Source organism: Microcebus murinus, chromosome 28 (genome assembly GCF_040939455.1).
Source record: "Microcebus murinus isolate Inina chromosome 28, M.murinus_Inina_mat1.0, whole genome shotgun sequence".
In the NCBI taxonomy this organism is placed as follows: Eukaryota; Metazoa; Chordata; class Mammalia; order Primates; family Cheirogaleidae; genus Microcebus; species Microcebus murinus.
The window spans coordinates 14148530-14173020 of NC_134131.1; the positions used below are offsets into that span (position 1 = coordinate 14148530).

A 24491-nucleotide genomic window follows, 5' to 3' on the forward strand; every position below is an offset into this window, starting at 1 on the left:
GTTAAAAAAAATAAGAACATGGAGTCAAAATACTGAACTCTTAACACATGCACAAAGTTCAAAATATAACCAGAAGAGTAAAGTCATTTTGCTTAATCCTTTGAATATACAGGTATAAACTACAGTCCCAAGGAAAATATGAAAATTAATTTGTTTGAGTTCATTTATTAGGCTTTATTTGCTCAAATTCCAATGTACTAAATGCAGTACAACACTCTACTTTTCAAGGAAAGAGAAAGGTCTACAAGTAACAGGGGGAAATGTCCTTGCCTTCAAACCCTTTGTCTGTAGGTATAGTTACCTACATAAAAAGACAACACATCTGAAATTTGCTTCAAAAAAATCCATGGGGAAAGAGGTAAAAATGGCAGATGAAACATTAGGATAGTTTGATAACTGTTTAAGCAGGATAGTAGGTATATGGGGAAATCAGTAAACTCTTTCTCTACATCTATCTGTGTTGAAATAATCCAAATTAACGTTTTTTTTTAAGTCCATAGACCTTAAGAGGATTACTTAAGAATGCAATAGCATATACATAAAAAGTACATATAAAGTATTTGAAAAGAAAGTTTCAAATACTCCCACAAATAAATAAGAAAAAAAGAGGTCCACAGCATATAAAAATTGGACATAGTATTTAAGCAGGTACTTCACCAAAGAGTGTATACTTTACCAAAGAGATGGCCAATGAGTATGCGGATAACAAATCAGTACGTATGTCGATATGTTGGGAAGGAGGATTCTTACTTCGGGAAACAGTATCCTTGAAACCCACTTTTATCAGGTATCAAGTGGCTTGCCCGAAGTCACCCAGCCATAAACCTGAAAAACCAGGACTATAACCTAGGCTCTCCAGAGCCCCTCTTCACCTTAATATAAATGTAAGATTTACACAGGACTAAAGAGCCTGCCTAACACTGAGGCTAAATCAGAATAACAGAGGTGACTCCCTTTCTCCCTGCCATGACAAGTAACAGCAGTCTCCCACCAGAAGACAGATAACCTGGAGACAGAGCCTCACTGAGGCACAGGCTGAGAGGGAAAACCTAAGTTGTGAGGGACATAGGTACAACAACTCTTACAGACATTGGCCTAGGGAAAGAATTTATGAAGAAGACCCCAAAAGCAATCACAGCAACAACAAAAATAAACAAATGGGACCTGATCAAATTAAAAAGCTTCTGCAGGCCGGGTGCGGTGGCTCACGTCTGTAATCCTAGCACTCTGGGAGGCCGGGGCAGGAGGATTGCTCGAGGTCAGGAGTTCGAAACCAGACTGAGCAAGATCGAGACCCCATCTCTACTATAAATAGAAAGAAATTAATTGGTCAACTAATATATATACATATATAAAAAATTAACCGGGCATGGTGGTGCATGCCTATAGTCCCAGCTATTCAGGAGGCTGAGGCAGGAGGATTGCTTGAGCCCAGGAGTCTGAGGTTGCTGTGATCTAGGCCATGGCACTCACTCTAGCCTGGGCAACAAAGTGAGACTCTGTCTCAAAAAAAAAAACTAAAATAAAAAAAAATTAAAAAAAAGCTTCTTCCACTCCCAAGCTCCATCAAAAAAAAAAAAAAGCTTCTGCATGGCCAAGGAAACTATCACCAGAGCAAACAGACAATATACAGAATGAGAGAAAATATTTGCATGCTACACATCACATAAAGGTCTGATAACTAGAATCTATATAAAACTCAGGAAAATCAGCAAGAAAAAATCAAACAACCCAATTAAAAAGTGGGTAAAGGATATGAACAGAAACTTTTCAAAAGAAGACAGACTAATGGCCAAAAAAACATATGAAAAAACGCTCATTGTCTCTAATCATCAGGAAAATGCAAATCAAAACCACCATGAGATATCACTTAACTCCAGTGAGAATGGCCTTTATCAAAAATCCCCAAACAATAAATGTTGGCATGGATGCGGAGACAGGAACACTCATAAACTGCTGGTGGGACTGCAAACTAGTGCAACCTCTGTGGAAAGCAATATGGAGACAACTCAAAGAGCTACAAGTAGATCTACCATGTGATCCAGTATATGTGTATACTCCTCACCACCACCCTATTTCTGCAAAGACACACGAGAAACTGGCAGCAGTGGTGCTTCTAGAAGGGGATTTGGGGACTGGGAGACTGGCTGAGAGGAAGGCTGGCTTACTGTAGCATATTCTCGGTACCTTTTGAAGGAATATATTCACATGTCTTATTATAAAAAATGCATTTATTAAGAATTTTTTCTATGGTTTATAATATCTGAGCTACACAGAATTGCTTTACCCCAGAAATATGCATAACTCATTGCTTTACCTGACTTAGGATGCAAAGCATCACACTGAGCATTGTACATATGTACAAATTCCTGGTGCCTTTTAATGAGCTGTTGTTTAGTTCCTTGAACAGATAATCCATGCTGTTTCAGTTTTTTCTTTAAATCACGATCAGAGAGCAAGTTGTATACAGTCTTGGGCAGCGGCTTCCTTTTGTGAACAGAACTGAAAAGGGGGAAAAAGCCCTTTGAGGATTATTGTGAATAATCAAATGCTTTTCATGTAAAATGGTAAATTACCTTCTGACTCAACATCTGAGTGACTGGGAGAATAGTAGAACCATTAAGATAAGAAGGGGAAAGAGAAGAATCTAGCTTGCAGATAAAGTTGACAGTGTTTGACACGATGCACCCAAGGTACTGGTGGGACGTTCAGATAAAGGGGTCTGAGCAGCGTCAGAAGCGAGAGACTTAGGTCTCAAGAAGTCAGACAAAAAGATGCACGCTTAGAAGGCATATACGGAAGGCTTGTAGAATAATACTATGCAGAACCTCACTTAGAATCACACTTACATAGACCTATTATTTCTCTACCTCTTCAAAGCATGCTTTTCCTAAAATTTTACCACAGTTTCCCTGCAAAATCCCTGCAAAAATCAGTTACCTTAGATGATAAGAGTACAAATGCTACCATGGCTATGGATTTAAGGATATATCATCACACATAGCTTCTTTAAAGCTCTGATCCACAGGAAAAACTGCCCCCTCAAACCCAAGGCAGTCATTCTGCAAAGGCATTAGACAAGTAATAGAAGACCTATTAGGATGGCTATCTTTGCCCAACTCGTTATCACCACTGAAAACATAATCCAGAAAGTTGATGAGTAGATAATCTTCTTATAGGATCATCTTCAAAGAACACAAGTGAAAACAACAATAAAAAATACAACAGGGTATTGTTATCTTCAACTATCTATGTTAATAAATACATATGGCATTACAAGAAGTGCAGTAGCAAAATCACCACCTAGCTTTTCATTCTATTTACATAATTAATATAGTGAATAAGCACTAAATAATTTCAAATATAACAAAGCCATATTAAATTACTTTCTCCTTCTCTCTCCATAACAGACAGTTAATAAACATTATTTCTTAAAGTGGACTGGAATTCAAGCTACCTAAAAGTATCAATGACTTGAGGCAATTTCACAAACAGGAACTCCACTGTGAGTTTAAACCATTTCATCTGATGACAGCACGGTTCTCTCGAGTACACTGCCAGGCTCAGCACTATGGCAATTAGGTGCCTAATAAAAATGTGCTCAGGGGGTCACTAAAATTGCTATCATTTCAACATGAGAATAGCAAAGGTTCCGGTGAAAATTAATAGAAACTTGAAAGTAATAGGTGTATCCAAAAAGCAAGCTTTTACAAAGGGTTTACATATGACTAGTTTCCATAAGGCTGTGCTTCCCAAATGTTGGCCTGCCTCGGAATCCGCTTGTTTAAAATGCAGATTCTCAGTTCCCTTCCCCACACCATTTACCAATTGTGGCTCAGGTCTGAACCGGAAACTTAAAATCTAAATTTTTAACAAAGTTCTGCAGGGTAAATCTGATGCAAATGCTCCAAAGGTCATATTTAGAGTAATATTACAGTCAAGTATAGAGTAAAAACAACCAAACATTTCTCTATTAACCAACAGTGCTCTTTCCTAGCTAAACTATTTTTTATGCACTATTAATAAAGTCCAAAAGCCAGAAATAACTACTGAACTGTGAAAAGAACTGCAAACCCTCAATAGATTATATGTTTCCGGAAATTGCTCTTCTTATAATCACGGCCCATTGGACTCTACAAGACTGATAAAATTATGGCAAAATAAAATCACAGCAGGTAGTAACAGCCGAATCTTTTTGTAGGTGTTTATACAAGCACACAGGCAGGGAGGACTCATTAAGCCTGTATCTAAAACATTTATTTTATCAAGGATAGATGATTAAATTTATGACTGTAAAATTCTAATGAAGAACTTTATTGTTCACTGGCATTTATAGTGAAAAGCACCACCAGAGATCAACAATTTCTATCAAAAATCTTAAAATATGGCCGGGTGTGGTGGCTCACGCCTGTAATCCTAGCACTCTGGAAGGCCAAGGTGGGAAGAATGCTTGAGGTCAGGAGTTCGAAACCAGCCTGAGCGAGACCCTGTCTCTACCAAAAATAGAAAGAAATTAATTGACCAACTAAAATATATATATACAAAAAATTAGCCAGGAATGGTGGCACATGCCTGTAGTCCCAGCTACTGGGGAGGCTGAGACAGGAGGATCACTTGAGCCCAGGAGTTGGAGGTTGCTGTGAGCTAGGCTGGCACCACGGCACTCACTCTAGCCTGGGCAACAAAGTGAGACTCTGTCTTAAAAAAAAAAAAGAATCTTAAAATATGCCACCTGATAAATGTTTCCCCAAACATAAAAATAACATCGATTCTTCTTCCATGATTTAGTAAAACTAAGTAACACATTTAAGGGGCCTGAGAATCTGGGGGCATCAAAGGAAGAGTGCCTTCTCTGGATCAACTCTGACGTGATATTGCACAGAATGGGTCAGTGCCGCCACCCACATCCTGGGGACGGCCTGCCAGGACCTTGTGGAGGAGACTGAACAACCGGCAAGGCCTCTTCCCTCATGCTGTCTCCCAGGCTGCGGCAACCTCAAACTCCTGGGCTCCAGGGATCCTCCTGCTTGAGCCTCCTGAGCAGCTAGAACTACAGCTGAGTGCTGTCACACCTGGTTAATTTTTTTTTTTTTTTAATGTTTTTGTAGCCATGAGGTCTCCCTGTGTTCCCAGGCTGGTCTCAAACTCCTGGCCTCAAGCAATCCTCCCATCTCGGCCTTCCAAAGTGCTGGGATTACAGGCGTGAGCCACCGCACCCAGCCTGGGAGGGCCAGTTCTATGTAACCAAACCCCAGGGGCATGATACAGCTAAAAAGAGATGTGGCTCAATGTTTCCCTCAATGCGTCATCACAAATACCAGTTTTGCCAGATGAGGGTTATGAGGACAAAAAGGTGTTGAGGTCAAATAAATTTAGGAATTACTGGATTAAACAAATTGTTATCCCTAATATAAGAATTCTCAGAGTCTTCAATACACTAAAGGGGCAATACAAAAGCCAGAGCTTCTAAGTTGTGCTACTGCGCAACTGGTAGTATTCTTTAGAGCAGGATTTGGAACCACTATTAGAACTTAGTCACACATGGACGAGTATGTTTTCAGATAAATTCACAATGCCAAATGTGTCAGAAATATCATGGATACATCAGAAAAACAGGATTGCAAGCAAGATCATCATTTCAGATTCCTCACTCTTCAAGGAGAAAATACTCAGCTTCTACATTCCCAATTCATTCTTTAGGAAGAATATTCCTAAAGAGAAAAGCAGGTCATCAGACTCCCCGGTTTATGGGAAATAATCCTTACGAGTATCCAGTTTCATCTATTCCAAATCTCCACTAACTAAGCAACCTAAAAATCTAACATTATTCTCATCTACAAATTTACCCACTAGGTGGAAGCACTGTGCACGCAAGACTGCCACAGGTTTGGGCTCAAGTACGTCCCCCACCACAAACTGACAAAGCACAGCTGTGTTTTACGTCAGCTTTTGTTAAGCTACAACAGCATGCGTCAGTCCCTGGGAACCTGCATTCACTCTAAATCTATTCATAAGAATTAAGTGATGTCTTTTCTTTCATCACGAAAGTAATAAGATGGCTCTGCCTTATTAACAGTTTTTGGAGAATACTCTTCAAAGTCCTTCAAAACAGATCAAACATAAGAGCCAATCATTCTATTAATCCCCGCTTCCCAGATACCATTAATTTTTTCAGCTTCCTTCCTCTTCGTTTCCAAATATCTCTGAACTATCGCCTATTCTCTTCCCCTTTCCTCCTGCTTCTTTCTGCTTACCTAGGAAAACATCACGGTCAGACTCTGATCTCTTGCGCCCCTACTCTGTTCTATTTACCATCTGCTCTTTCCTTGGAGAGTGGAATGAAGGAGACTGAAGGCTTAAGCAATCCCTATTTTTAAAAATAAAATCTTCCCTTGATCTTGCTGTTCACTCCTTTCCCAAACTACTCTTTCATCTCTCTTCCTACCTTAATCGCTGGACTCATCTAATTTGCAGCTTCTGTTTGTCTTCATTAACCACTGATTCCTTAATACCCTGCAATTTAACTCTGACTCAAATTTCACTGCTGAACAACTTAGTGGACTGATTTAAGAAATCACTGTCACTTTAATGGAAAAGGGTGACAGAATAGCACTGCAGTTCAGGTGCAAATACTGAGCTGACGATTTATTAGTTATGTCACATGGGTGGTTTGGGGTGGGGGGGTAACATTACATTACATACATACCCTTTTGTACCATTTTATATCATGTGTATATAATTGCCTAGTCAAAAATAAATAAATTCTTGAAAAATTCTGTTTAAAATTTTAAAACTTCTGAGCATCCTAAGGACCAAAGAAAGAGTTTATATGTTCTATACTCAGAGTCTAACTTTGCCTTCTTTGGCCAAGGAGCTTTATGAGAAGAAAAAAAGTTTAAAAAGGATTGAATCCTAAGTTACTAATTTCTCATTAAGTCAAAGTTTAGTGGCAGCTCGAAGATTCAATATACCTAATGATATTTGGCAAAGTAAGACTTGAGAAAAGAACAAGAGGAGAGGGATTGAAAGAGCTCACCAATAGGATTAACGGAAGCAGCAAGTGAAAGAGGTAATATGACAACTGGTCACCTGGACAAAATGAATACTGTATTTTTTTTTAAGTTCATACAGGACAAGAGACAGCTGCAGCAGGTCAATGGCTATGCTCAGCTTTCTTACCTTCTAAGGCTCTCCTTCTTCTCTTCACGTGATAAACAGCTGTCTAGGTGCTTATTAATGTGGCTTTCTGGAATGTTAACCCCACAAACAGGGCAATCCACTGCATTTTTTTAAAAAGAGAAAAAGAGGCTTTATTAGTTGCAGAAAGGGCAAAAATAATATAAGGTGCCACCTTCGTCAATTAAGTAAAAAAGAATCCCAACCCAGCATGCACTTAGAAAGGCAGAAAAGAAAAAGAACAAGCCATCAGGGTAACAGGAGTGGGACGGGCTGGTAACTAGGTGATGGCTAAACTGTGGGATGCCACACCATTAGGTCCTGGGTCTAGAGGAAGAGGTGCAAATAAGTCTGGAAATTAGTTTAATAGAAAATGCTTTCGTTAAACCTTCTCTACCAAGGCGTGACCAAACTGTAAAACTAGCCTTCCATTTTCCCAAGACTTAGGACCCATCCATGTTTAGCACAGAAGCAATGGCGCAACCTGCAGGAGGCGCACTGGCCTGGGGGCGGGGTAGGGGATGGGTGCAGCTAAATTAACGCATTTACTGGGTTGGGCCAACGACTGCTCGATTTTGTCAATGGCTACAAGTTTTTGTTTTGTTGTGTTTTGTTTTTGAGATGGGGTCTCACTCTGTTGCCCTGGCTAGAGAGTAGTGGTGTGATCATAACTCACTGCAGCCTCCAACTCCTGGGCTCAAGCCATCCTCCCGCCTCAGCTTCCAGAGTAGCTGGGACTACAGGCTACTATACCACCACGCCCGGCTCATTTTTCTAATTTTCTTGTATAAAGACGGGGTCTCACTCTTGCTCAGGCTCATCTCAAACTCCTGGCCTCAAGCAATCCTCCCTCATCGGCCCCCCAGGGTATTAGGATTACAGGTGTGAGCCACCATGCCTGGCCACAAGTTTGTTAATTTAGCTCTCATTTGTAATTTCACATATAATGTTAACATTAGGAAATGCAATCATTCTCAAAGTGTTTTATGAAGATGCAGAGATCTGTGCAGGTATCTCAAGGCCTAGAAACCACCCTGGCTAATAGCCAGTGGCTAAGGGGGAGGTCAGGTAGAACAGCACGATCTCCAGGCACTCCCTCCCTATTTTAACAGAGCAGGGCCAATTTTATCTATTTTGCAGGTTACAGTTTGTTATAAGATTTCAAAAATGTTCTGCTAGGGGAAAAACAGTTTACTATCAAGCTAATAACACTACCACAAAAACTGTCAATTGGTAAAAAAAGAAAAATTGACCAAGGATGAGACATAATAGAGAACGTAAGTGAATTTTATATATCCTTAAGAAATGTAAACACGTGAGTACTAATAAACTAATTTCAATCTAAATTTAATAAGCCCTAACATCTCTGCACTGTGTATAGTACGCGTATATCAAAGAAGTCTAAGACAGTTTCTGCCTGAAAGATGCTCAGAACTTCAATGGCAAGAAAAGACACAGAAACAAAAGGTTAAACAAGCACCAGTTAAGCAAATGACATATAGCACAGTCCGGAAAACAAGTGCTATAGCACCTTAGTGATGTGAGATATCAATGTTTCCTCACATCACCAAATAATAGTTAGGATCTGGATAGAGTCTAGAAAGGCGTAGACCAGGGATTGGCAAACGTTCTTATTAAAGGGCAAAGGAGTAAAGGATTTAGGCTTTACCAGTCATACTGCTTCTTTTACATGTGCAGCTCTGGCAGAGTAGCATGAAAGCAGTCACAGACAACATGTAGACAAAAGGGTGTGTCGTAAACCTTTATTTACGAAAACAGGTGGGAAGCCAGGTCTGGCCTGCAAACTGAAGTTCACCAATCCCTGGGCATGCTGGGGGAACAGTGGGGAGATGGGCTTGGTAAGAGCAGGATATCTGACAGGGTGAGGTGTGAAAGAAGGTTGCGATGGCTAGGCACGGCTCGAAGCATCAAAGGCTTTAAATGTCAGGAAGAACAGCACGGAGGCATTCAAGCGGTGACATAGTAAGATGAAAAGAGCGTTTTATAATTAAACAGGACCTTCTATGCTGACTGGGAGGAAGAAGGATTAAAAGCCAAAATATAGAAAGCTACTGCCATACGTTAAGTATGAATTAATAAAAATTGTTTCGTTTTTGCAGGCTGAATTCCTACTCTATGAGAGAGAGAGAGAGAGAGAGAGAGAGAGAGAGAGAGAGAGAGAGAGAGAGAGAGAGAGAGAGAGAGAGAGAGAGAGAGAGAGAGAGAGAGAGAGAGAGAGAGAGAGAGAGAGAGAGAGAGAGATCCAACATACCTAGAAGCACAGACTATACCAATCTCTGAGAATGCAATAAAGGTGAAATCTCGTTTTTCCTCTCCCCCTCAAAAATGCTACCTATTGGCCGGGCGAGGTGGCTCAGGCCTGTAATCCTAGCACTCTGGGAGGCCGAGGCGGGCAGATTGCTCAAGGTCAGGGGTTCGAAACCAGCCTGAGCAAGAGCAAGACCCTGTCTCTACTATAAATAGAAAGAAATTAATTGGCCAACTAAAAATATATAGAAAAAGTTAGCTGGGCATGGTGGCGTGTGCCTGTAGTCCCAGCTACTCGGGAGGCTGAGGCAGGAGGATCGCCTGAGCCCAGGAGTTTGAGGTTGCTGTGAGCGAGGCTGATGCCACGGCACTCACTCTAGCCTGGGCAACAGAGACACTGTCTCAAAAAAAAAAGAAGATGCTTCCCTACCTTTGGTAACTAGTTTCAAAGTGGAGGTAGACGGCGACTCGGGACCACGAGCATCTGAGGAGCCGGGAGCCATCTTTCCCACGGAATGCGTCTCTACGGTCTCTGCAGTAGTGCTCGCCTCTTTTCGAGGGCTGAATCTGCTTTTATTTTCTCTTATCAGCAACTCTGACGTAGAACCACCCGTTTCTCTGACCAAGTAAGTATCCACTGACTTGCTCCCCTGCTTTAAAGAATGCCTGAAGGCCACAGGAGTGTGCGCCTTGGCAGCAAGGTGCTTTGAAGAGGAGGACGCGGGAGATATAGGCGGCGACTCCAAAGCGAACTGCGACAGGTGATTCCTGGAAGCACAAAAAACACAACTGATAACTAAGATTTCAGATTAAGTATGACAAATTAACTGCCATAGGCTGCTTTCCCAATCAACACTGTTTCTCTGACATACAAGACTCACACCGCAAGGACCACCAAAGCAAAGTGTTTCTTCTAGAATAAAATGCAAAGCAATAAATCTGACTTAAAAGGCAGTTAATGTGCCTACAAAAGAAAATGGAGGGACATCACGTTCTGGCCATGGAGAAGAGCTGATATGAGGCTTACTCTCCACCCATAAATAACTCTAAAATCTGGGTAAAACATATAAAATAACTGTTCATAGGCACTGGACTGAAACCAACAAAAGGCTGCAATCCCTGAGAAAAGAAACACATGAAGTGATCCAACCCCCCCCCCCCCCCCGAGATTTTACCCTGGAAGCATCTTCCAGGAGGCAAGTATTGAACTAAAGTCCACACAGGAACTTTTCCTCTCACTGGGCAGAGGAAAGAGGGGTCAGAGTTCTGGGCAAAGGTTGTTAGGACTGGGGGGACAGGGTACTTGGCAGGAGGCTGCTACAGAAAGGCAGCGGAGATATTCTCATTCATTCCTGCTCGTCTCCAGGGTGGTTCAAGGTTAGACAAAAAAGCACAGGAGACGTAGCAGGAAGCAGACACTGGCAAACTAAGATTCCAAGGTGAGTGCTGGAAAATCGTTGCTGTCTGAGCCCAGCCAAAGCCGGGAAACCTTGGTGAGAACCACAGACACCCAGGTGAGACCCCACAAAGGCCCTACTTTAGACAAAGGACCACACTGTGGTCTGCGACGACATGCATGGGTTGTGCAGATGCGCTGTGCAGCCACGCCCATGACTAGGGCTGATTTTCGGGGTGGGGCTTCTATTGCGCAAATGCCTAGAAATCCTGATAGGGCTTATTTCATGGGTGGGTCTTATTTTCGGGGAAACACGGTATAATGAATGATTAAATAGCCTATTCCTTTGGAAGGGAGGGAGGGAAGAGGAGAGCTCAACCATTCCAAGGCCTCAATTTAAGTTACCAAAAGGTCTGTGAACCTAAAGATACTGATCACCTCTCTTCAAAAAAACATCTGTTTCCTAGCAGGGAAATTATGCTTTTAGTATCAGCCGAGGAATAAAATACACTTTGAGATGTAACTTTACTGTCTCAGAGGAAAATCAAACCACCAATAAACTCATTTGTAAAGACACAGCCCCGGCGGCACCGCTGTCGGCCTTCCTGCCCAGCAACCACGTGAGCAAGGGCCGTGTTGGGGCCCCACAGCGCCACGGCCGAGGCACCTCCCCAGGTGGCCCGTAGTGCCCGGACCCGCGGGAAAGATACCATCAAGTTGTACTGGTATGACCATATATATAAATAACTAACACCTGAAGTCTCAATGTAACATGGACATTAACAGTGATGACAGATAAATACAGATGATTGGGAATCAAATACCAGGAGAAACACTTTTTAAAAAGTATATCAGGCTTTTAAGAAACACGTCTGCAGGATCCTGTCTACCTTAAGGCCGGAAGAATTCAGCTGAAGGAATTTAGGAGGTTCTCAGGTTCCCCGTGGCTGAAGCTGAGAGTGTGAAACCCTGATGCGTGAGCTCTATTCTAGACCACAGCTCCAACTCCTTCAGGATGTAAGGAAAAGAGCTGATACTAGCACAGTGGCAGATCTTTGGTTGTGCAGGTTTCCGAACGAGTGGATCATGATGACCAGGTTGCAGGGACTTGCCAGAGCATGGCTGCTTCCCCATCTACTCCTGTTACAAGATCAACAGTGGGTTTAAACAGCTTGGATGAATCCTTTTGTGGCAGACCCTTAAGGAATCGTGGTATTGCTCACCCTGAAGAAATCTCTTCTCATTCTCAAGTACAATCAAGAGCACCAAAGAAGAGACCAGAGCCTGTGCAAATTCAGAAAGGAAATAATAATGGAAGAACCAATGCTTTAAAACAGCAAAGTACCAGAGGATCATGGGTAAGCCCTAGGAAAAGAGGACTTTCTTCTTCTGAAAAGGACAACATAGAAAAGGCAGGCTGTAGAAAATTGTGAGAGAAAGCAAACAAAACCTGTTTCACCAGTTTTAAAAAGAATTAAGCATTGTCTCAGATCTGAAGCACCAAACAGTTCAGAAGAAGATTCACCTATAAAACCAGACAAGGAATCACTGATGACAGTGATTCAGCTGTTATAAACTGTGGTGACTGTCAGCCTGACAGGAACACTAAGCAAAATAGCACTGGTTCCTATGTGTTGCAGGAAAAATCAGTAGCTGAAAATGGGGATTGGGATTGATCATTTTCAGGATGCAAACCAATGAAATGTGCAATTCTACTGCAAGAGATATGTTTATACTTTTGCAAGGAATGTAAGGTACCTCCAAGAATGTTCCAATAAGCCTGGACGCCATATACACTCATGCGCCACATGATGACTTGTCATTTGATGACAGACCGAATATATAGTAGTGGTCCAATAAGATAACGGAGCCAAAAATGCTTATCACCTACGGACATCTTGATGCTCTTGATCCTGTGTAGGCATAGGCTAATGTGTATGTTTGTGTCTTCCTTTTAACAAAAAGTTTAAAAAGTAAAAAAAAAAAGGAAAAGAAAAGAAAAAAATGTAAATAGAGCAAAGCTTATGGAATAAGGATATAAAGAAAATATTTTTGTACAGCTGTACAATAGCTTTGTGTTTTAAGCTAAGTATTATTTTTAAAAAGTTAAAAAAATTACAAGTTTATAAAGTAAAAGTTATAGTCAGCTTAGGTTAATTTGTTACTGAAGAAAGCTATTTATTTTATAACTTCACAGGGCCTAAGTGTCCAGTGCTTACAAAGTCTACAGTAGTGCACAGCAGTGTCCTAGGCCTTCACGTTCACTCAGCACTCACTCACTCACTCACCCAGAACAACTTCCAGGCCCACGAGCTCCATTCATGGTAAGTGCCCTATACAGGTATATCATTTTTTACCTTTTATACCATATTTTTACTGTACCTTTTCTATGTGTAGATATGTTTTGATACACAAATACATACCATTGTGTTTTACAATTACCTACAGTATTCAGTATAGTAACATGCTGCACAGTTTTGTAGCCTGGGAACAACAGGCTGCACCATGTAGCCTAGATACGTAGTAAGCTGTATCTAGGTTTGTTTACGCTCTACAATATTCACACAAGGACAAAGTCACCTAACGACACATATCTGAGAATGAACCCCTATTGTTTAGCAACACATAACTGTACTTAACCATACAGCCACCTCTTATCTAAACACAGTATGTTCTTAATAAAAATTCTTGATTGACTTGTATGATTAAAAGTAAAAATAATTCACGATATCGTTCGGCAAAACATGCCTTTCAATATCCCTTTGGATAACCAAACTCACACATAAATGCATTTGACAGCCAGCGGGTAAAGCTGCATATCCGTGCTTTATAAAGTACAAGCAACTACATATTTCACATGGCACATCATTTAATACATGCTGAGTGAATCAGATTAAGAATTAATGGGTTAATATATAACAGAACCAGTTATAGATATGTGCATATGCATGGGTTAACACACACACGTATACATATATGTATTACCCAGCTCTGTCCACTTAGAGAGCCTAGAAGCAATGACACCCCAGTAGCAACAAGCACACTCTGCACCAGATCCTGGTTTCTAAATAACATTCTCCAATAAAAGGAGCTCTTCAGAGAAATGGTTGATTCTAGGGCTGGGGCAGGTACAATGCAAGATACACAACAAGTATCCCAGCACCCAAAAGTAAAGAAGTCCTCAAATCTGCATTTTGACTCTTAATTGTTCTTTATAACAGGAGAATTTCTGTTAGGTAAAAGAAGAAAATCTTATTACTATTAGATTTTCCATGTGTGAATGAGTATTGTCACTTCCCTTCTTTTACTCCAAAACACGTAGTCCTGCATTTCCTAATCCAAACGTGCACAGAGTAAAGTGAGAACACATATAAAAGGCAAAAGTAGTTAGAGGTTAGTCACAAAATTAAATCATACCGTGCAAAATTCAAGCTTTTTACCAGTTCATCTAATATGCGGTTATTTTTCAGGTCCGGCTCCGTGACTGTCTAGGAAAAAAAAAAAAAAACCAGATGGTAAGGTCAAAAACAATAATTAACTTGTCATAATCTTGTTTTTGAAAATGTGTGACCCATCCTCCTGAGGTTCTCCATCCCACTAAGTCTTCCAGGAAAGCCTCAAAATAAATTTCATCTATCTCGTACTGACATGGAATTGTAAAATGGTCAATCAGAATCTGCTGGCTGACGGGAAATCTGATAAAAGCTCTCCAAGGCATCTGTTAAAATTATATATACTCAGCACTAAGACAAAACCTAACATGAGCAAGAATCTTTCCTCAAAATGCCAGCACTCAGCTTTCCCAAAAATTTCTCCTGAAAAACAGAAGAGAGATGCTCTTTTAAGTAGTAATACTGGAAGAGGCATCAAGTGTCCATACAGAGTTTAAAAAATAAGAGTGGTTTTCAGGATGACAAATCCAGTACTTATTTAGCATGGATACACAGTTTACCTCAGTGACACCATCTTGACAAAGGCAGCATAGCATCATTTAAAGGCCTTAGGTTTGGAAGACAAACTGCACAATTCCTTACACTGGAAATAGTTCAGACGAGTTTAACGACATCCTGACACCGCACACCTACCAAAGCGGCCAAACTAGCCAAACCCTCTAGCTAGCCCCAAGGCCTTTCTGTTAGATCTCACTGCCTCTTCTCATTTTATTCCTGCTTACGTTTCATTTCCCTTTTAATCTACATTTCCACCTGTTCCTACTACTTGAAAAGTTTCAGAAACTATAACGACAAATTTCCCAGTGTTTTCCCTGAAGATCTGGTTGGGGAAAGAGGTAAGGCTACCAGTTAGTTAGGCTGGGAAAGCCCAACAGCCATAAATCTTTGCCTTCTGCACAAACACTTATCCCAGTCCTTTGCAACGGAATGAATAATCATACCAGCATAGTTTCTGCCAAAGGTGAGAAACAATAAAAAATTGGGAGCCATAAAAACATAGGTCATAAGTATTAAAGAGTGCTACATCCTGATCTTAAAATTAACTTTTACTTCCTAAAATACATTTAGGTTATGAGTAATCTTAATGAAATATTCAACAAAGCCCAATTCTCCTTACATGTACTTTAGAAGTACTTCGATAACTACACATCTTCCCATGGGCCTTTGCATGTAGATAAAGCAGAAATATCTGCACCAATCAATCAATAAGTTAGAAAAAGAAAAACTCACCACACAACAAGTTGGACATTGAGTTTTATAGGATAGAAATTTTCTTATACAGAGAGAACAGTCTGCAAAAACACAAAATGCAACATAACAAGTTAATTAAGCTATATTAATAACACAGAAATCTGACTTCTAACAAAATCTGACTTAAGCCCTAAGATATATCCATCATCTAGGGTATATCATTATAGCCTTAAATTTCTAGTACCTCTAATCTATGCACATTTATACATGTAATTAAACAGTTATGTTTAGGAAAAGGAAACACAGCAACTATAATGATCCCTAGGACATCACAAATCCATGAGCAGCATACATCACTGTGTGTACGCTACCTGTGAAACACAGGAAACACGCATGCCAGATCTGCTAGATATGCTGGATATCTCTACTGCCTTCCATTCCAAAATACGTATGTTAAAATACGATACATACACGTTAAGAAATAAAATATTCCCAACATATCAAATCAGGATTTCAACATCCTAACTTTGTAAACGATTCCATCATCCCACATTTAACAAGCATTTTTGTGGCAAGCACAAAGAAAACAACAGTGTGTGAGGGAAGGTTCCTGACTTGAAGGGGCTAAGGAAGCAATGAGGCAAGCACAGCACAACTCAGACACTAGAGACAACCAAATGTGGAGGGCTTACCACGTCTGGCTTCTAGTTACTACAAAGCCACAATAACAAAGACAGTGTGGCTCTGTCACAGGACAGACATACAGACCAGTGGAACAAAAGAGTCCAGAAACAGACCACACATGGTTGGCTGGGGCCATACTGACTCACATGGGGAAGAATTTATCAGATGATGAAAATATTCAGTACTTAATTGTAGTGGTCACATGATACACACATTTGTCAAAACTCATTGACACTTTTTAATGGGCTCTTAAAATGGATGTATTGTATTTTATATGTATTTTATATTATATGTATTATATGTATTTATTTTATATTTAAACAAAGATAATGTTAAAACACATTTAGAAACCGTACCTAAAATTTATCTCAGTTTTTTTTTTTTTTTTTTTTTTGAGACAGAGTCTCGCTTTCTTGCCTAGGCTAGTGTGAGTGCCATGGCGTCAGCCTAGCTCACAGCAACCTCAAACTCCTGGGCTCAAGCAATCCTACTGCCTCAGGCTCCCGAGTTGCTGGGACTACAGGCACGAGCCACCATGCCCGGCTAATTTTTTATATATATATATTAGTTGGCCAATTGATTTCTTTCTATTTTTATAGTAGAGACGGGGTCTCGCTCTTGCTCAGGCTGGTTTTGAACTCCTGACCTTGAGCAATCCGCCCGCCTCGGCCTCCCAGAGTGCTAGGATTACAAGCGTGAGCCACCGCGCCCGGCCTATCTCAGTTTTTAATGTGAATCTGGCCTAGAAGGAAACGAACATTTATTGAACACCCATAATGTGCCAGACGCTGACTTCTGCACACTTAATTCCCAGCACCACTTTCTAATGTAGGGATTACTGACCAGACGTTTACACCTGAAGAAATGTCAGGCAACTGCACACTCTTCCACCTGCTGAGTGGAGAGTCAAGAGTTAAGCCTAAGCACATCTCCAAAGCCCACACTGATGTGGCCACCACTGCCATCCCCTTAGGTCTTCTCTACAGAAACTGTTCCACCAAAGCTTCTACCCACTAAAACCATTTTTTTAGGCCTAACTTGATTGTTTTTTAACATTCCAAGACAAATAAACTTGAAAATGGAGGACAAGAAAGACCACAAACCTGAAGAATTCATAAACTGGATGGCTGGCTAGCTCCTGAACAAAGATAGGCTAAGCCCTCTATGCTAAATGCCTCAAGCATGCCACAGTATTAAAAATGTTTATATACCTGACTCAAAAAGAGAAATACAGCAAATTCCAGTATGGGTCTCCTCAGCATTACATAGCAGTTAAGTTATAAAACTGTCCATAACACTCTTCAGTGGTGGAATTCTTCCACTGGGAAAATATTCTTATTGTTACAGATATTTAAATTTTGAAATTATACACAAAGTACTACTTGGTTGAACCACCTATCTGTTATCCTAGACAAAAATTCTGCAACTTAACATCTAAAAGCACTTGACAAATAAAAAGCCGTATAGCATGACCAAAACCTTTATTGCCATAAATGCTATAAACGGCATAAAAACATCCAAGGGGAAGGTGGCAGAAAATATGGGGGCCTTCTAAAAACTTCAATATTCAAGAGAGAGGTGGTGGAAAAAGACCTTGTGAAAACTTCAAGATAGAGGAGCTCAAGGTGAGAAATAAATATATGTACTTATCATTATTGTTAAATCAACGCACTTATCTTTATTGTTTAATTGACACTACCGTATGTAAATATCACAATTTACTGAACTCACAGAAACAAAACATACTTACAGTTATGTGAACACTGAGGAATTATCATTGCAATGTTGAAATATTCAAAGCAAATTCCACACCGCAGCAAATCATCTATTGTCTGAAATGCAAAAATACATATATACATCTAAGAAATGCAAAGAATTACCATTGCAATGTTGAAATATTCAAAGCAAATTCCACACCGCAGCAAATCATCTATTGTCTGAAATGCAAAAATACATATATACATCTAAGAAATGCAAAGAATTACCATTGCAATGTTGAAATATTCAAAGCAAATTCCACACCGCAGCAAATCATCTATTGTCTGAAATGCAAAAATACATATATACATCTAAGAAATGCAAAGAATTACCATTGCAATGTTGAAATATTCAAAGCAAATTCCACATCGCAGCAAATCATCTATTGTCTGAAATGCAAAAATACATATATACATCTCAGAAAGACACCAAGATTGGAATGTCTGCCACGGAACTTTATCTCCATCCTCTAAAAAATTAATTCAATAACACATCTTTGTCAACTATACATACTCAAAAGCTAACTCCAGATAAACTGCAAGGGATCTTGACAAACAGAGAAAAACCTCCGTCATATGACTCTTACACATTTAATCTCAGGTTACCCAAATTGCTTCAGACAGATAAAGTTGACATTGCAGATTCCTGTGCCCTGCCATCAGCCCTTCACACAAGGGCTGCTGTATTTCTGCTCCACTTTCCACATGTTTCCAGCTTTTACTCCAAGTCTCCTCCCTCTCGGACTCTATGCCCCAGCCTACAGTCACTGTTGGGTGAAAGGTACCAGGGCCAGTAGCCACCACAACGTTAAGAGCCAAATCGGAGAATATTAAATCCAAACATTAGAAATTACCTAATTATAATAAAACCCTTACTTCAGAAATGAGGAAACTGCATCCAGAACAGGCACACAATACATGGTGAGAGCGAGACTTTACTCTCCATTTTACGTATTTTTTGAACCATGTAAATCTATTACCCGATTATATTTAAAATATATTTAAAATATAATCTTAAATTAAATCTTAAAATAAATATATTTTAAATATATATTGATTATATTTAAAATATAATCAAAAAAACACTATTGTCACCAATGACCCATACAATGAATTATTATATAGCCATTAAAAAACATTCTTTCAAAGAAAAATGCCACAGAAAAATGTTCCTGTTTTAATAGATACCTTTTTTAAGTCAGAAAACAAATCTACAATAATACATACTAATGGCAACTCTGTAGTTCAATCTTCATAACAATCTTATGAAGTCCATAGCAACAGAATCCCAGTTCTAAAGATGTAGAGTTCCTGAGTGGTTGGATCGTACCCAAGAAGTTGACTTCAAGGTGATCCCAAATTTTAAATGTATAAAAAACTGAAGGAGGCCGGGCACAGTGGCTCACACCTGTAATCCTTGCACTCTGGGAGGCCGAGGCGGGCAAATAGCTCGAGGTCAGGAGTTCGAAACCAGCCTGAGCAAGAGTGAGACACCGTCTCTACTAAAAATAGAAATTAATTGGCCAACTAATATATATAGAAAAGATTACCCGGGCATGGTGACGCATGCCTATAGTCCCAGCTACTCGGGAGGCTGAGGCAGGAGGATAGCTTGAGCCCAGGAGTTTGAGGTTGCTGTGAGCGAGGCTGACACCACGGCACTCACTCTAGCCTGGGCAACAAAGTGAGACTCTGTCTCAAAAAAAAAAAAAAAAAAAACTGAAGGAAAATAAGATAAAATGTTAAACAGTAGTTATCTCTGGGTGGTAGAGTTATGGGTGATTTTCATTTTCTCCTTTACCTTACTCTGAATCCTTATTTTTTTTTTCCACTGTGTACATATATGACATTTATAATCTGTCAAAGACAGTAAATTTTTATTATAGTGAAACCAGGCAAATAAACATTAAAATGCCATAATCCTCCTTTATTCTGTATGGTAAACTACCACAGACACAAAAAGCTCAAGGATATGCTGAAGATCAATGAAGAGCAGAGGCAGGCCCCAGCCAGAACAGTCCATCACGCTCTCTCATCCATGCCATCCTCCTCGGGAGGACGGGGTGCTTCTGAAAGACCTGCAGAGCACCACATGTGGGAGGTAACACCACATCGGAAGAGCTGTAACATGCTTGTACAAATCTCCAGTCGTGCCCCTCCAAGACAGCAACGTGCATATCACATGTGTCTCAACCAAAAAAGAAAAAGAATGCCCCAGGATTTCTTTAGAGAGAAAGCAAAAAGGGAAAGCAGAAAATGGGTGAAAAGGCAAGAATTACAAAAATATTCTCAAGGTTTTGGGGTTACAGATCCCTTTGAAATATGGATGAAAAGTATGGACTCTCTTCTCAGAAAAACATACAAACAAAAATTTCATAAATTATTTGAGACTCCAAAGTCTTTCCACGGATCCCAGGTTAGGAACCGCAGATTCTGAGTCAGGTTTCTATATCATACTCGATATAAGAAGGAACTTCGAGCAATCAGATGGGCTTCTGGGAGCAGGTATTTCTTTGTCCCTGGAGGAGTTCAAGCAAAAATTAGATAAGAAATTAGCAGATATGTTAGAAAACGGATTAAAATACTGGAGGGGGCTGGCTTTCCAACTTTAAGATTCTGTGATTCAAACCGGAGCTAAATATGGACTCAACCGTCTCTCTGGCTGAACACACACTGAACACTCTCTGGTACTGAGCTCTGTATGCAGTGCAGAGATGGCAAAGTCACACAAAACACGGACCCTGCCTCGAGGACACTGAAGGTGTGGGAATATATAAAACATGCTTAAATCTACAAAGCGGGAGCTTTACGGGTCAGAGAGCTCTTCCACTTTCTTCATCCAATTCAATCTTCATGACAACAAAAGGGGAGGGAAGCACTTAGGACATCTTAAGTGCTAATAATAATAATAAAGATATAGTAAGTGAAAAGAAGACAGAATGGCCAGCAAATGTATAAAAATTTGCTCAACATCTCTAATCATCAGGAAAAATGCAAATCAAAACCACCATGAGATATCACTTATCCCCAGTGAGAATGGCTTTTATCAAAAAGTCCCAAAACAACAGATGCAGGTGTAGATGCGGAGAGATAGGAACACTCCTACACTGCTGGTGGGACTGCAAATTAGTCTCTCTAATCTCTATGGAAAGTGATATGGAAATACCTCAAAAAACTAAAAACAGAACTACCATTTGATCCAGCAATCCCACTACTGGGCATCTACCCAAAGGAAAAAAAGTCATTTTATAATAAAGACACCTGCACTCAAATGTTTATAGCAGCACAATTCACTGTTGCAAAGCTGTGGAAACAACCCAAGTGCCCATCAATACATGAGTGGATTAAAAAAATGTGGTATAAGTATACCATGGAGTTCTACTCAGCCACAAAAAACAATGGTGACATAGCGCCTCTTGTATTATCCTGGATGGAGCTGGAGCCCATTCTACTAAGTAAAGTATCACAAGAATGGGAAAACAAGCACCACATGTGCTCACCAGCAAATTGGTACTAAATGATCAACACTTAGATGCACACGTGGAAGTAACATTCATCAGGTGCCGGGCAGGTGGGGGATGGACTAATGGGTGCCAACCACACTGTCTGGGGGATGGGCACACCTGTAGCCCTGGCTTGGGCAGGCACAATATGTTGCGAAGGCAACATATTGACCAATATGTTTGTACCCCCATAATATTCTGAAATTTAAAAAAAAAATCTGCGTGTGCATAGAAGGCACACTGTTTTTACTTACATTATACGATATAAGTAAAATATAAGTAAAAACATCAAGAACTCCTTCTAAAAATGCTTTTGTTCATTTTACGTAAAGTTGAGAAAATGTCAATGTCTTTATAAAATATTAATCCTTTGTTAAATAATAAAATAAAGACATGTTAATTGAATGCTTACCAGGTTCCAGATACTTTCGATTAGCGAATAATTTTTGAGCACCCACTTGCTATCAGCAACTGCATTAAGCACAGCGAATAAGCCAGCAGCATGAGTATCCACATGTATCAACTCATTTAACCGACTATTTATTTTTAATCTCTGGTTTACAGTTAAGGCTGTTCAAGTTCAGAGAGGTTAAACAACTGACTCGAGGTCACAGTGAATCCAATGCAGACATCAGACTTAACCCAGGACCCGTGGAGCTCCAGCCTGTGCTCTCTTCATTGCTCTTGGTGCCAAGATCACCACAACTCCAAACCCACAGGTTTCCCGGATCCTTCCACAGTGTCAGCTTCTCACCATGGGAATATCTCAAGACCCAAGCACTGCAGATGACACTAAAGACACCAGGAAGAACAAGTCCTTATGCTTACTTCAGCCTTCGATTAATCCTCAAAGTCAGGGGACACAGGTACTATAATCCTCAGGTTAACAAAACCGAGGAGCAGGAGGAAGTCATTTCACCCACAGTCACAGACAGAGATAATCACAGGGCACGAAGAAAAGCCAAGCAAGTGCAGCCAAGCGCACCTGCTCTTGGGCAAACCTAGCAGGAACCCAGGGCCTTGCCAAAACAGAAAGTGGCCATAAAAATAAGTGTTATTGGCCAGGTACGGTGGCTCACACCTGCCATCCTAGCACTCTGGGAGGCCGAAGCTGGTGGATCCCTCAAGGTCAGGAGTTCAAAACCAGCCTGAGCAAGAGTGAGACCCCCGTTCTACTAAAAAATAGAAAGAAATTAATTGGACAACCAAAAACATATAGAAAAAATTAGCTGGGCATGGTGGCGCATGCCTGTAATCCCAGCTACTCGGGAGGCTGAGGCAGGAGGATCGCTTGAGCCCAGGAGTTTGAGGATGCTTGAGCGAGGCTGACGCCACAGCACTCTAGCCCGGGCAATGGAGTAAGACTCTGTTTCAAAAAATAAGTGTTATTAAAATAAAATAATGCGATGAAATGAAAGACTAGCGCTGAGCCTGCGTCCTGATCTCCGTTTGAAAGAGAGATAAGCCATCGTCAGAGCGGAGTTAGGACACCTTTGGGGGCAGCTGGGGCAGAATGTTGGGGCAAACCAGCCCCAGGCTCAGCGGGAGGATAGAAGAAAGGGCACGTAAAGGAGACTACCTGCTTAGCTGCGTGATTAACTAAACGTTATTTGATACAGAGTCCACCAAAATTACGCCCAGTGTCACTGTTTACATACCGTGTTTCCCCGAAAATAAGCCCTACCTGTAAAATAAGCCCTAGCAGGATGTCTAAGCACGTGCGCAACAGAAGCCCCACCCCGAAAATCAGCCCTAGTGCCGGGCGTGGCTGCGCAGCGTCTGCACAACCCGTGCGTGTCGTCGCGGAGCGGGAAAGGACACGAGCAGCCCTTCTCCTCCGCCCCGTGACAGCTCTAGTGCTCGGCAGGAGAGATCGGGGCCGGTGGCTCTAAAGGAAACAGAGTCACAAGACATTCAGGATGGGATTCGGGGTTTGGAGAGTGAGGATGATGTTCCAGGAGAAGGCGACTTCACTCTATTTGAATTAATGTAGATGGTTGTACCGTCCTTAAAAAAAATAACACATGCCCTGAAAATAAGCCCTAGGGTGTCTTCTTGGGGGAAAATGAATATAAGACCCTGTCTTGTTTCCGAGGAAACACAGTAGTGCCTGACACACGCCAAGCTCTCAGGAAAGGCTGGCCGTGGCTGTCATCGTTTGGAGTCACTGGTCTTCCCGATGTCACTGCTGTCACTGTGACCGAACGGCGGGATATTCGCTTCCACGAGACGGCCCGCCTCAGCTCGCCCTGTGGGACCGGGGTCTGTCCCCGTCCCTTCGCAGGGGAGGACACTCAGGCCCGGGGCCACGCGACAGGCTGGTGGCACCGCCAAGCCGCGTCCCCCGGCCCAGGGCACCGGCCGCGCCACCTGCCTTCTCCCGCGGACAGCGGGAGCCCCCAGCCTCCCTGAGGGACTCACCTTCATCACCGCCAGGCCCGGAGGCCACCGAGGCTCGGCCAAGGAGTCCATGGCCGCGCCTGAGGACGCCTCGAGGCCGCCACACACCGGCTTCCCGCGTTCGGCCACGACTCGAAATTGCCCGCGCTACTCAGCTACGTCAGCAGTCCGCGACGCGCCTGAGGCGGGCCCGGCGCCTGGCGGAAGTTGCAGTACGCGAGGGGGTGGGATGGCAGCGAAGGTGCTCGCACTGCGCGTGCGCCGAGCTTCTCCTGCGCTTCGTAGGCGGAAGTGGCGTAATTTTAAAAGCCGAAAGTGAATTTAAGGACGAAACTAAACCAGGAAGTCAACCAAATCTAGATTTTTGCCAGCCATTTCGAGGTCTAGGCTCATGCCTGCTCTTTCGGGCTGCCCTCCGTGGTTGCTATAGTGATCTGTCCCTGCTCTACGAAGTTTTCTTATTCGTGGCTTCCTCCCTGCCAGATTGCAACACTGGGAGGGAGGTAGTGTCACTGTCAGTTAACACAACAGCAACTAGCGGCCCAAAAAAGTGAATAGCGTGTACTTGAGTCACCCGGTGGCATTGACCAGACTCCCAATAGGGCCTCTGGGCTTTAACTAGGATGTCTTGCTTTCATTCAAATTAAAATTTTAAAGTATAGAT

The 24491-nt window shown here is 41.5% G+C and overlaps 1 protein-coding gene across 1 annotated transcript in view; it reads right to left on the minus strand.

Moving 5' to 3' along the window:
- The window catches only part of RAD18 (RAD18 E3 ubiquitin protein ligase), a 49388-nt gene extending 25402 nt beyond the window's left edge, over positions 1-23986 (minus strand). Inside the window, exons 1-7 of the mRNA XM_075998426.1 lie at positions 23849-23986; positions 17918-17999; positions 15523-15584; positions 14258-14328; positions 9875-10212; positions 7180-7279; positions 2318-2502 (exon numbers count right to left, since the gene is read on the minus strand). Of these exons, the coding sequence (XP_075854541.1) occupies positions 2318-2502; positions 7180-7279; positions 9875-10212; positions 14258-14328; positions 15523-15584; positions 17918-17999; positions 23849-23899 (889 nt within the window). The 5' untranslated portion in view covers positions 23900-23986. The remainder of the gene's footprint in view (positions 1-2317; positions 2503-7179; positions 7280-9874; positions 10213-14257; positions 14329-15522; positions 15585-17917; positions 18000-23848) is intronic.
- Between the last annotated feature and the right edge of the window lie 505 nt (positions 23987-24491).